Here is a 14,826-nt window from a genome sequence, read left to right as displayed (position 1 = left end):
TGTATTGAACGCTGTCGGGGGGGACTTTCCCGGGAAAATGACGTCATCTGGTTTTGGCCAGGAACTACCGCAACGGTTTCCTGTTTGGCCAGGAACTACCGCGCTAATAACAAAAAGGAACCTCACGCTGATTTTAAGAGAATGTAGGATTGGAAGATCGAAAAAGAACAGAAAAAGAAAGCACAGCTCATGGTAACTAATGCTCCACTGGCTAAGAGAAACGATCCGCAGATAGTATAAAACAATTAAAAGATCACTTTTTGAAACGCTTCCGGCTTCCGGTGAAAACAAATGGAATTCTGGGTAATCGAGGACTACGGAAATTGTATGCAGTGACGGTAGTGACCAGCAGAGGTTGCTAAAAATCGTTATTTGTGAATCTGCATTGTACAACTTTAAACATCAGAACTGACTTTGGGGTGTAAATCCGAAAATAATGCATACATATCAAGTCAGGTTGTTTCCTCCTGTCCATTATTTCACAGGGATTACACACCACTGTTGTAAGATCACTTCGGAAAAGTGATATATGCTTTGTGTTTCTACTTAAACTGCAAATTGCTAATTTTGACATACCTAACACAACCACAAACACGTGCGCACCCCCCCCCCCCCCAATTAAACTGTTGCTATGGGGGCAGATAAGAGATAGGAGAAGCTTTCTCAAACTGAGGTTTAGCATCGACAAGAAACCTCCCCAGGGGCTCTCTTCCACTCAATGTCATTCTCTATTGCTTACAACCACATTCCAGTACCACGTATCTATTATTTACAGGTTTAAGGCCACACATTAGCTCATATCTATACAAAGGCAGACACAATGCAGTGTTCACTGCTACTAAAATCCTATAGCCAGGCTCTTTTCTTTTTTTTCCTGTACCAAAACCGAGCTATATGAGAAAAAAAGAAAGGGGGGAAAAAACATGTTGCAGTGTGCATTCAAGGACAACCTGTGATGTGTTTTGACAGAAAAAGAAGAAAAGGTTTTTCCAGTATGATTTACATATACAGCTGTGACAAAACAGAACAATGAACAAGCCAATCTCAACAACGATGCCTCGGGAAATGGGGTGAAAGCAAGGGCATTGGAAACATATCTACATGCGACAACATTTCGGCAATCTACACATGTGAGAGTGTTTTTGTACAACATGCATATGAGTGCGGGCATGTTAAGCCACTTTTCAGTGTTTTTCCTCAAAATTGGGGGTCTCCCTGTAATTTTTGGGTGGTTTGGCTATTTTAGAAAATACTGCAAACTATGTTTAATCATGCTCTGTCTTCTTACTTTGAGGTGGAATGCTCCTGTTGTCGTCAAAGCTGTCATTGCGTTAAACTCATGAACAGTATGTTCAAAATAATGGATTACTATTAATGGATTTTCTGCCATTCTACGGCTGTGATGCTTTTCAAGTTTCTCATTGGTCACTGACTGTATCTGGTTTGTTGTTTTTTGTCTACTAGAGGTTCGGGCTGCTATGCAGCCCTCACGCCTACATTGCACCGCCAATCCGACTGATATGGCCATACAGTATATCACTGTATCTGTCATTCCTTGTCCCATGCCCATACAGTATATTGTGCCCATATGGAGCTGACTGATAATCAGTCACTGATTTGTTTGCGCGTGATGCGATGGTGAGACATTGAGGTTAGACATCACACTCCATATTTGGGCATAGCTGCATTGGGAACTCCTTATATGGTTATGGCTGAGTCATAGCGACATGAGCGTGATGACGTGGCTCGCCGGCAAGCCGGCCGGCAAGTCCTCCCATTAGCCAGTTTTAATATACGATGATGTACTGTATGTATGTATACATGTTTTGGTTTGGTTTGGTTTGTTTTGTGTTTGTTATTTGTGTTTGAGTAGAGGTGTAGTTTTTTTTACCATATAAGGAAGAGGGTTGGCAATGAAGCTCCACTCCTGAGTCAAAGCTCCAGTTTTGACTTAACAGTCTTTCTGTATACATGTAGTGATTGTGACATGTATTTATGTTGGTACCCCCTTGGAAATGAGATGGTACATCTCAAGGGGTTTATCCTAATAAATAAATACTCAGGGAGGGACTCATTCTAATAATCCTAAAGTTTATGACTCCAGTGCTCACTGTTTTGCAATATCAGCCACCATCAGGAGAAGAAATCCCATCCAGATGGTTTGTCAGGTGAGCAGGTTCGTTAAAATGTTATGGGCACTTGATCACATTAATCTTGAAAATTTAAACGGCAACTGCTGAGTCACATATTTCGATAATTCGGTTAGCAATACTGGTGTAACACTGATACGTGCGGCGTAAAACCGTAGTGGTCTTGTCCCATAGACTATCACGCTGGGCCTTAAGTTTGTACTTATTTGATACAGTCAAATTTATTAGCTGGTTGATGTGCTTTGGCTTTATCATATTAATATTAGCGCTGTCAACATTTTTACATTAACTTAAGATGAACGATGCAAGTCGGGAACAATGCCTGTCGGGAACGATGTTCCTCCAGTATGCAATACCCGTTATACTCATTCTACCCACTGTCAGTGTTCTGTACCCATTGTACCCGTCTGTCTGTGCTCCATGTCAGTGAAGTCAATAGGTCGGGCTCTCAGGATACGTGGGGGACGCACAAGGACTAATGCATTCAAAATTGTAATCTATTTTATTCAACTTCTCATGTCAGGTACGGTTCTTCTAGCAGGTAAGTTTATTTGTGACAGAGCGGCTCTGTTACTGACAGCAGACACAGACAGTGACACAAACGCACGCACGCACGCACGCACGCACGCACGCACGCACGCACGCACGCACGCACGCACGCACGCACGCACGCACGCACGCACGCACGCACGCACGCACGCACGCACGCACGCACGCACGCACGCACGCACGCACGCATACACTCACAGGGAGTCATACTCATACCAGTAATCTTGTCCAGCTCTGACAGAGTCTCCTGATAGGAGCTGATGACTCCTCCGAAACGCGAGATCACCTCCTTCCTCAGGTTATCCCAGTGGGGGGAGAGCTCACCCAAATCTCTCAGCTGCTCAATCCTGGGTGGAGAGAGAGAGAGAGAGAAAGAGATGGGGAAATTTAGAAGAGATCATTTGAATGAAAAAAATAAACTGAAGGAGAGAAAAAAATAGAGCTGAAGTACATAACCAATGGACAACACATACATTAACCAGAGCATTGATGAGATCCACAGATTCACAAATAGGTTTTTAAGGGAAATCCAAAACGGCAGGGGAGGAGTAGCAGACAAAAGCAATCAAATTCATGAATAATAATACCAAAAAATAGATATTGTATAGAGTATTGAACAGCAGCCATATCAGCAGAGGGCCCTCACCACATGCTGATTTAAATTAGCTACTGTGGCTATTCAATTACTCTGTATTAGTGTCCATAATCAATATCTTGAATGCAACATCCGTTTCAGCTACAGTAGATACTATATAATATCCTCTAGTTCAGATTGATAAGCTATTCAATAACCCTCGTGGTAGTGTCTGGAGCTGGCTGGTAGCCAGTTTGAAACTGTTAGCGAGGCTGCTGCTAAGATAAATGAACCGCGCTCTCCTGGCCTCAAATCAGTTTGAGACAGAATGCTACAGTGAAGAGTATAAACAGATAATTAACAGCTCAGGGGCAAAACACGCGTGTGTGTGCATGCATGCGCACAAAACACAGAAATGATCAGGCGTGTCCACAGGCAGGTGTATTTCTGTGGAAGCACCTGCAAGCCCAGGCACGCATACACGCACAAATGCCACACAAGCCCATCCGCTGGAAAAATAAATACACAAATGCACATGCTCACACACACACACACACACACACACACACACACACACACACACACACACACACACACACACACACACACACACACACACACACACACACACACACACACACACACACACACACACTAAAATAAAGATTTTAGGGCGGGTCATGTGTTTTGGTTAAATGCTATTTTATAAGATTTTTTTCCATATGCTTAGAACAAATTTATCGAATGAGGAGAGAGAACCCCACAGATGTAATTTATCAGCTTCAATTTTATAGTGTTTCAGTTCCAATTTTGTCTGATAATTTCTGTTTTGTTCCATCCCCCTGCTATGAGTTCTCTCTCCTAATTGGATAAGATTGGTATCCCGACCTGAATTAATTTTTTCTGTTTACTTTAAGTACTGGAGATATATGGAGATCCCTGTTACTGAACAAGCACTCTATAGCAATGCTATAGAGCTATTTAACACTTATTTTAACAACAACAACAATAATAATAATAATAAATCACTTACAGCCCCTTTTAGCCTGCTTGTGTATAAATTGTACACTCAGGATTGTACAATTTATACACAAGCAGGCCCACACACAAAGTGTGCCCCAGATAGATTAGCGCAAATACAATCCTGAACCTCCACTTATCTAATGCGTTCTATTGAATTCCTCACTCGTCCACCATCCTCTGCATTACTCCTTAACAAGAACATCTATTTCTCACCCGCTATGTTCGTCTGAAGTGATCAGCGGCCTGCTGTCTCTTGTCTTATCACAATGTGCCTTGTGCCTATAGCCAGAGGACACAAACAGGGATGGATACAAGATCATCTAATCTCCAGCAGCTCCGACAGAAGATAATGGGGGCTGAGGGGTGGTACGGGTGGCCACTGCTGATATTCAGTTTGAATGGCCAGACCCATCATTAGCATGTGAATGGCCACCATCAGATTGGTGGATAGCATTCAGAGACTTCGCCTCTGGCATTCAATCCAAAGCAAATTGCGGTGATCTTATAGAAAATAGGGTTTCATGGAGATTCAATGCGCTATTCAGAATAACAAACATACAGTATGCATTGCTCTCATGCTAATATGCCTAATTGTGAAATAATTACAGCTTATACAGATTCAAGAGGCTGCATGAAGTAAAGCCGCAGCTGCTTTGTCGTATTTTTAAATGTGTGAATGCATTATTTTGTGTTCGGTTTGTAAGATAAAACATTAAAGGGTGACGGCCTCTCCTCAGTGCTCACTTCAGGTTTGTAAACATGGACAAATGGATTTTGTGGCTCTGATGAACACAGACTGAGTCCAGATTGAGCTCTCATCTCAACACCAGGTTTTGTGAAAACACGATTGCAAAGGACCAATGCTTGACCCTGAGGTGTGTATGTGGAATACCTATTCCAGTGCAAGTGAGTGGAACTCGATAAATGGCACATTAAAGCACATTTTCACTATTCATCTGCGTCTCCTTTTTTGTTCTAAACCAGTCCGCCGCGGGTAGCAAACCTTCAGGCTGTGTGGCAGTGCATGCTGGGCGACTTTGCCAAGGTGCTCTCTAGGTGGCTATAATTAAGCTACTGTACATGCTCATGGCTAAGGACAGATAGACAGGTGACTTTTTCACAAAGCCAAGTTCATGCCAACAGCAATGGGAGCTTTTCAGGCATTCACATGCACTTTCAGGGTATTTTTTAGGGAATAGAAACCCACTGTTTTCACTTGCAGCATGTCATTAGAGCCTCTGTAGCCAGTACACGCTCTTAATTATGCACGTATCTGAACAAAGACTAAAGATAAATATGCACGTTCCTTCAGAGGAAACATGCTACAAAGGCTGCAATGTAAAGATTAGGATCTAAGACTCTTACCTCTTCTTAAAGGAAAAGTAAGAACAAAGCTCTCTTAACAGCAGTTCAGGGGAGAGAGAAAAGCCCCAATTGAGACTTGTGGAAAAACATTGTTTTTCATGGTTGCATGCTAATGCGAGTGCGAGAGCTGAAGGAGATAATGATAGTGGCGCCTCGATCGTGGCATGCAGATGGACGCACTGAGGTGTATTTCACAGCCGACGTGTGAGTGCGCTGCCACGGTATCAATCAAGCATATTGTTTCCTACACACCCACTTTACCCACTTAACTCAGAGTGGGTCTCATTCTAAAGACTTGGGGCTATTTTAACCAATCAAGAGCACGAGAGGCAGGGGAAAAGGAGGTGACGCTCTGTTGATTTTCCTGGTTCAAACAGCAGGCCCCTGACCTAGGTAGACACAATGCTCTTTAGTCGATTGCGGCCATTCACAGTAATCCATACCCCGCTGTCTCTCCTGCTCAACCACTGTTATTTGTGTATCACGGTAGCAAGCCAAAGTCACATACAGTACGTCAGACTAACCTGTTATTTTCTGTCGAGGCCGCAGAGGCCAGGGTGTTCGGTAGGCTACAGTAAGTACACAAACCAACCCCGCCTGACAGCCCGATGATGGCTGTGGGAGGAGTCTGCAGGGAAGCTGTCTCAGTTGAGGTGGAAATGTAGGAGAGGTTTGATGTAAGGGTGGCCTGGATGAGCAATGGTACAAGAAAGAGGTGGCAGGGGAGTTTGTGAGTGTGACATAGGCTCTAAATCAGGGGGTGGCAAGTCAGTTTGGCCTTGGCCAATCTTTTTTTTAACTAGAGGTTTGGGCTGCTATGCGGCCCTCACACCTATGTTGCACTGCCGAACTCCGTACTCATTTTGTCCGACCTCCTTGACCATTGTCATGTTTGTTGTCAGAAAACGTTCGACTATAAACTGCCCTCTATTGGATGTATTGCTTAACATCCATACCAACGTGTCAAAGTGTGTGAGCAGTGACAGTTAGGCCACATCATTCGAAATGGATGTATTTATTTTCATATGTAAAGGCAGCATAAATTTGCCTTTATAAGACACATGTATGATGGAGGGAAAGGGACTAAGAGAGGCAGAGAATGGATAAAAATAACTAAAAAAATAAAACAGGACAGGGATGGGCCGATTAATTATGAAATGCTGTGAATGAGCTGGGTTGTGAATAATAAATGTGTATAATTTTCATTTCAAAGGACTGACTTTTCTGTTATGCACAACGCATCACCACCTAGACTGACCATGTAGCAGAGCTTAAAGGTAGGGTAAGTGATATTTGTTTGTTAACATAGCTCTATATTCTGATAGTAATCATTGCTATAGTTTGTTCAGTAATCTCTCCAGATCTTTAGTATACATACATAAAATGCAATTTTCGGTGGGGATAACAATTTTATCCAATTAGAAGAGAGAACTAATAGAGGATACAGGAAAAACTAGTGAAATTGAAAGTGATGCATTCTGGGGAATGGGATACACTTTTATTAGATGTTAGATGTTTTATTTTAAACCTCTAACAAGTATGCAGATGATACTTGGTATTTGGGAAAGCGTTATTGGTGAATGGGGAGGCTTCCCTAGGGACATCAGTTGGGTATGGCATACTACCTTGAAATATTCAAATTTGTTTGAATGTTTCCCGTAACCCGTTGAAAACACATTTAAACTGCAACAGGTCTCATATCTATGGTGAACAGGGGAAAAAAGAACGTTTTCAGTAAAAGTCCCACAGTGAATAAAAAAACCTTATTCTCTCTTCTTCTTTCTGACCCTAAACGCTGTCCATGGTGCTGAATGGGCATGTCAGAGTAAAGGTTTGTATACTGTAGGGGCCCTATCGTGTGTCCTGCACTATGACTTGGCACTATGCGCTATCAGTTAATTACGCAATTCTTTGTCTTATTTCCTGAATTAATGAAAAATCTAAGTGCTTGAAATGCCACCTCAATTGTCGAACGTGAGTGTTGTGTTCAGATCGAATGGAATGAAACAGGTTGTGCTGCTGCTTTTCTTCTGCCTGTAGCTATAATATCTCCTCATATAAACTCATATCACACTCAGTTCACTCTCATTTTGGTTGTTGGTAAACAAGTTATTAAAAAGCATGATGGATCGTTAACTACATCTACATGCGCTGTGTAGATACTGACAAAACACCTGCGACTCACTGCGCCATGCGATAAGACTAGCTTGGAGCTAGTCTTAACTTGAAGCGCCAAAGTCTGTGGGGCGCCAGACCACGCCTCGTTTTAAGACCAACACACAACCCCAAGCGCAAAATCGGTGCATGCTGATGTGGTATCTAGACAACGTGGGGCGCAAAGCAGTTACACGTGTGGAAGATAGTAAACCATGTCGCTGGTGGAAGATAGGGCCCTATGTGAGTTAAACTGGAAGAACACATCCAGCATGAAAGAAAGGAAACCCTGAAAAGGTCACCACAAAAGCTAAAAAACAAAGGTGGGAGAAATTAAGAGAAGAAAGAAGAAGAAGCAGAGAGAGAGAGAGAGAGAGAGAGAGAGAGAGAGAGAGAGAGAGAGAGAGAGAGAGAGAGAGAGAGAGAGAGAGAGAGAGAGAGAGAGAGAGAGAGAGAGAGAGACAGATGGGGTGCTAAAACTGATTGCTAGGGTAACAGAATACATTTTTCCAAAGAGTGAAACCCTGTCATGTGGGCTCCTTTATTTCACGGTGCATTATAGTGGCTGTTCAATTTAATCACCCACAGCTTTGTGCCGGGGGTCAATTTAACCCATGTGAGAGAACTGACAAACAAACCGACTCCTTCAAGAACACACAGCACGGCTCCCGTTTTGCATGCACAAAAGACAACTCCGATCCTAATGAGCAAAATCTGTCGCCACACAACCCTCAAACGAAAACACGAATGACAGAACACCTGAAGAAGGTAACTTGACCGAAACATTGTGATTTTTCTTATTAAAATGCTCTAATTGCAAGCAGGAGACTGCATGTCAGAACTTGTTGGCAATCATCACTATAAACGTTATGGTGTCAACTAAATGGATCAGAGACACTGCTGGTATTCAGTGTAGGAGGAAAGAGCAGGAACATGGATTTTCTCAATGAATGACCCTCCAAATGAATTTTAATGAATGTTGCGTAATTGATGCCATCACACGCCGACACATAATTAATGCATGCATCCGGTATCTTTAACACGTGCACTGGGAGCCACAAACATCTACAAATGAGAAAACGATGACAAACGAGCTACCTCTGTGTACACAGAAGGGAAGGTGGCCATCATCATAAGGGCGGGGGAAAAGCCTGTTACAATTTCCAGAGAGTGATCACGGCAGCCAAATGGGAATACAGCGAGAATATCGAGACACAGGTAAGTGGTAATGACCCATGTAGTATGTGGTGCAGGGACTACACACAATATTGGACTTTAAAGGGGAGAAGAAATTCTATATTTCTATAGCGCATTATCCAAAGCTCTTACATTCACACACTGACAGCTGGGGAAACGGTGCAAGGCACCAACCTGCTCAGTGGGAGCAGTTAGGAGCTTAGTATCTTGCTCAATGACACTTCGACACGAACAAACCGGGAACCTTCTGATTTCCAAGCGGCTGCTCAATCTCCTGAGCCACTGCCACCCTTGGAGACCCAGCTGCGCAGCTAACATCGCTGCCTCCCTCCCAGACAAGCTGAATAGTATTTACACCAGTTTCGACCTCCTGGAGGAAGCCCCCACCACTGCGGACACAACAAACACTTTCATCACCGGCGAGGCCATCGTCGGCGAGGCCGACTTGCCCAAGTCGCTCAAACGTGTCAACAGCCGCAAAGTGGCCAGGCATGTGATCAGAGCAGGTGCAGCACAGCTGGCTGTGTGTTCACGGACGTATCTAATTTCTCTCTTTCCCTGTTCTGTCAAAGTCATCCACCATTTTTCCGGTGACAAAAAAAAAAGCAAGGTAACACGCTTAAAGGATTGGCATCCTGTTGCCTTCACTTGCATAGTGAAATGCTTTGAAAAGCATGTTAAGGACCTTATTTGTAGCATCCACCCTGGACCGTCACACATTTGCTTACTAGCTAAACAGACCCATGGGCAATGCATAGCCAGAACACTCCACTCTGCCCTCTGCTTCCCTGGAGAACTGGAACTCTTATGTGAGGATGCTGTTCGTAGTTCAGCATTCAACATCATATAATAGTCCTCTGCAGACTCTACACCACGCTCAGGGACCAACCCCAGCCTGGACTTCCTGTCGATTGACACCAATTGGTGAGGACGGGTTCCAACACCTCTGCCCCTCGACACAGTAGTAATGTTTGTACTATCTTTGCTGCTATTGTTATTATTGCTTTTTTGGGGAATGTTTCCTTGTCGAGGAGCCGAAACTGAAGAATTGTATTCTGTCTTACACTTGGAATGTAACAGCGAGGAAACAGCATACTGTGGAAAACGCAAAACTAAGCCAACCACCCACTCCCGAACAACTTCTACTGCACTAGCTGATAAAATGTGCAGCTAGCCAAGGCATTAGGCTCACAGCAGTGGCTACAAGGCAGTGTGTGTGTGTGTGTGTGTGTGTGTGTGTGTGTGTGTGTGTGTGTGTGTGTGTGTGTGTGTGTGTGTGTGTGTGTGTGTGTGTGTGTGTGTGTGTGTGTGTTGGGTTGGGTGCGGGGTGCATGGTGTAAGAAACGGTGGCTACATTTAAAGCAGATTATAGACGAGGTGCTTAAAAGCACCCAGCTGTGGCTACAGTAGGCATGTCAGTAAGGAAACACTCCACTGGGTAGACCCTAGTAGCGGGTCGGGACCCAAAAGTGGGTCATGGAATGTTCTGGCAGGGTGGCAGATAAGGAGCTTTTAGAACAGAATACCGTATTTTCTAATGTATTTCCATCCTGCCGTCAAGGTCGACACAAAATCTGGGTCCCAGTGTGAAACTGGCCGAGAACCACGGCTCTGCAGAACGCCTATCAAATCCCAAAGTTGAAATCCTAGTTAGTGAGAAATCAAGTGAATTGCACTCAAGCTGGTCTTTTATTAACATAGCGAGTGTCCAGAGAAGAAACGAGGGTTAGAGGTGATTGTTTAGCAGAGATAAGAGGAGAGAAATAATTACTTTTCAGGATGAATGAGGCCATGTGGGAAGCACGGTCAGAATGTTCCAGCACAATGGTCTTACTCAGCTGGTAGACAGCTGGACTGACAATACACACTGTCTGGTCAATTGATGGAGTGTGTGCGTGTGTGCATGCGTGTGTGCGTGCGTGCGTGCGTGCGTGCGTGCGTGCGTGCGTGCGTGCGTGCGTGCGTGCGTGCGTGCGTGCGTGCGTGCGTGCGTGCGTGCGTGCGTGCGTGCGTGCGTGCGTGCGTGCGTGCGTGCGTGCGTGCGTGCGTGCGTGCGTGCGTGCGTGCGTGGTGTGAACGGCCCCTGACACAGGGGAATGTCCTGAGCGTCCTGACCAACCTGTAGGCGCTAGTGGCTTCCCCACCCACAAACATAATAAGTTGTCTTTGTTGGAACTCCCAGCCAAGCCAGTGATTTGCCCCCTTTTTTGTATTGATGTGGACAGTAAAATAAAAAGCTTTCAACTTTAATATTTTTTAAATTCAGAGTAGCCAATTATTCCCCCCCCTTCATCTCCCCATTTTAGTCGTTATGCCAATTGCTTCCTCCCAACACACACAAGGTTCTACGTCCCCCACAGGGAGGACGTCGTAGAGCTTTCGTCCTACTCCTCCCATGCAACACTCCCTGATGTGACCGTAGGAGTACATGCAATGACCAATATCACTCTCCCCATCCGGCTTCCCTCCCCCGAACATGGGCCAATTGTGTTCACATAGACGCCCGACCACGATCGCGCACCACGATGGATTCAAACCCACAACCTCCCTAGTGGTGGGCAAGGACTTTACCGCTGCGCCACGAGAGCGCACTAAACATCTTTCAAACAGTATCTATATCTGAGTGTGTGTGCGCGTTTATGCATGCATGCATGCACGTGTGCGTGGGTGAGTGCGTTAACATGTCCTCGTAAATGCTCAGTATTGACTGCAGAGCTCCGGCCATTGGATTTAACTGAGGGCACTTTCCATTTCTACCGGTGTGATGCAATTATATTTAATTATTTATAATGAGTTACTGTATAATTATTAAGAATTCATAGAGTCTGATCTTGGTATCAAAGCCTGCGTCTGTCTCTCTAACAAACAATACAATAGTAGAGTCTCTCTCTGTGTGTGTGTGTGTGTGTGTGTGTGTGTGTGTGTGTGTGTGTGTGTGTGTGTGTGTGTGTGGGTGTGGGTGGGTGGGTGGGTTTGTCTTTCTGTGTATGTGTGTGTGTATGTACAGTATGTGTGTGTGTGTGTGTGTGTGTGTGTGTGTGTGTGTGTGTGTGTGTGTGTGTGTGTGTGTGTGTGTGTGTGTGTGTGTGTGTGTGTGTGTGTGTGTGTGTGTGTGTGTCTGTGTGTGTGTCTGTGTGTGTGTCTGTGTGTGTGTGTGTGTGTGTGTTTCCGGGCCTCTTTTGAAGTGTTAAACAGACCTGAATTATTCAGCTTACCTGAAGCGATGGCCTGGCTTTAAAACAACCATTTACATCAGAGAACTGGACCGCTTAGCTGCAGCTACACAACTGAGTTGTTCCATATATTCCACTGTACCAGTCTGCACACTGACAGAGAGAAAACTACTTTTGTACGCTCATGTACTTTTTGTACTATAATAATATTGAAGTAAGGTGGAGTTCAGGGTTTAAGACAAACTGTAAAGGTCAGTACACGCCGGGAGCGTTTATTTTGTGCGATTAATTTACATGAATTTAAACTGCTGTTAATGTGATGAGTAAGCTCTGAATGCGAATATAACGCAGCGATAAAGCAACATCATATTTATTTTTCAAAACAAGGTAGATTTTTCACTGTACATAAAATCATCAACCTGTATGAATGACATGAAGCATCACCAAATTAGTTGAATTTTCATATAGTTTTTTGCAACACTCCCGGTGTGTAAGAACACTCGCGTGACGGCATTAGGTCGACCTACCACACAAGCGGACTTGAGATCAAGTTGACCTTTTTTTCCTGCGATTTCATAGGCCACTGTCTCCCCTCGGGGCTCCTAACAGCTTCTCCCAAACGCAGCGGAGATACCATTGTCTTTTAAATATCGATTAGCTTTACTTACACGACATTCCGATCCCACTCACACCTCACATTAACCAGACTGGGAACGATGCAAGTCGGAAACGATGCAAGTTGTAAATGTCTGTGTCCCTTTTATGCCCACATATGGATATTCCTGTCTCTGTCTGTCTGCGTCCCTTTTATGCCCATATATGGAGTTCTGTGTCAGGTATGCCCAATGATGGAGTCTAGGCCAGTCTATGGTTTCATATTGATGACATTAGTGTACTCCATATGGCGATTTTGGGGATTTATCAATATTATCTGGAGATCCACTGATCCGACCGACTTCCCACTTGGCACATCACGCCCTCGGCTATGCACGCTGAGTTTGAAGTCGGTCGGTCCCACATTTGGGAATTCAGCGGTACAACACAACAGCTAGAATACTGTAGAAACTATAGCTATTATAGGGATGGGGGCAGGTATAACTGTGTACACTAAAATCATTCTGTATATACCTTTAGACCTCAATAACCAAAAATGTAAAAGTAAATATGATTAAAATACTAAATACCTCTTACAATACAGTGCTGCTCTAGCAGTGCTATATGCTCGTTCTGTTTTTTAAAGCGACTCTCATCAGTTCTCAGACTGGATTCATCACATTGATTAGTTGTAGAAGTGCTTGGTTCTAATATTGGATGTACAAGGCGTTCATACCATTAGCGAAGTAATGCTGACATGCACCAAATGGTAGTGATGTCGATATGCCAGGCTTTAGGTCCCTGATGGGGTGAACCATCTCAGTCCAATTTTGAGTGAAATCTCTATAAACTTCAAAGGGAGGGGATAGTTGGCTTTATATTCTATATCAAGTAAGATTCACTTTCATTTTAAAGGGCTTGGTGAAAAGCTTAGGTCTGAAACTATACAGAGTGATGCGCGGGCCGACCCGTTGCCCGCAGGTCCCGCAGGTTTAACCACGGGGCGGGCCGACTGGTTAAGATTTCAGACGCAATTATCGCGGGGCAGGCGGAGCGGTCACACACGCAAAAAAAAGAAAAGAAAAAGCCTTCTGAAAAAGCTTTCTGGTAAAAAAATAATAATGTTTTGTCTCTCTCTCCCCCTATCTCCTACTCTCCCGTCTCTCTCATCCTTGTGTTCAATGTGTTGCTTATGATCAATTGTGCACAGCTGCCTCTAATGACAATCTAAAACGGCCCATAACACACTCTCTCTCTCTCTCTCTCTCTCTCTCTCTCTCTCTCTCTCTCTCTCTCTCTACCTCTCCCCCCCCCTCTCCCTCTCTCTCTCCCCCCCCCCCCCCCGCCTCTCTATTGAATGAATGAATGAATGGACGGACTTGACGTTGCTAGTGTGTTGAAAAGGCTACTTTTAGTTTTTACAGGTTGCGGGACAGACCGGGTCGTTGATTTATATATTGTTTTGAGGGACGGGTTGGGGCGGGTTAGGCTCCGTGGCGGGCGGATTATGGATAAAAACCTGACCCGCGCATCACTAATACAGAGACAACTAAACCACAAGGCTGTGAAAGATTTTGGATAAATAACAATTAAAATATGAAAACAATGTTAATTAGGTGAAAATAAACATTGTGTGTGATAAAGCCCCCCTAGTGGTTGTGGAGTTAAACAACCACATACAGTAATGTTTATGCCAAAAATACTGGTGTGATGACGGATGACTTGACATGGTCCACATTTAGGAGGAAATTTATTTTTTATTCAAATATTGACATATTTCTAGTTTATACAAACTAATTCAGGCAGCTCTGGCATGAGACCAGGTTTCCGGTCACGGTACAGCTTATCAGGTCTTCAAGATCCATTTACCAATGAATTTAAAGTAGTCAAGTACTGTACATTGTATAGCAGTATGCCACTGCACAGTAAAGTCAGGCGATAATTTAACTCTGAGAGTGGACAGTGGTCCCTCTCAGTATTACCATGCAGTATATTGAACCGGCAGATTTTTGTTCTTACCCGAAAGCTACGTCAGTTGGTTTTGTGC

The 14,826-nt window shown here is 44.1% G+C and overlaps 1 protein-coding gene across 1 annotated transcript in view; it reads right to left on the bottom strand.

Moving 5' to 3' along the window:
* inpp4b (inositol polyphosphate-4-phosphatase type II B) overlaps window positions 1–14,826 on the bottom strand; it is a 234,877-nt gene that overhangs the window by 81,284 nt on the left and 138,767 nt on the right. Inside the window, 1 exon segment of the mRNA XM_080456329.1 lies at window positions 2,916–3,046. Within this exon segment, the coding sequence (XP_080312455.1) occupies window positions 2,916–3,046 (131 nt within the window).

The sequence above is a fragment of the Gymnoscopelus braueri genome, assembly GCF_963280865.1.
Source record: "Gymnoscopelus braueri genome assembly, chromosome: 2".
NCBI classification, from domain to species: domain Eukaryota; kingdom Metazoa; phylum Chordata; class Actinopteri; order Myctophiformes; family Myctophidae; genus Gymnoscopelus; species Gymnoscopelus braueri.
The sequence above is the reverse complement of the archived record's forward strand: the minus strand, read 5'-3'. Positions and strand labels throughout refer to the sequence as shown.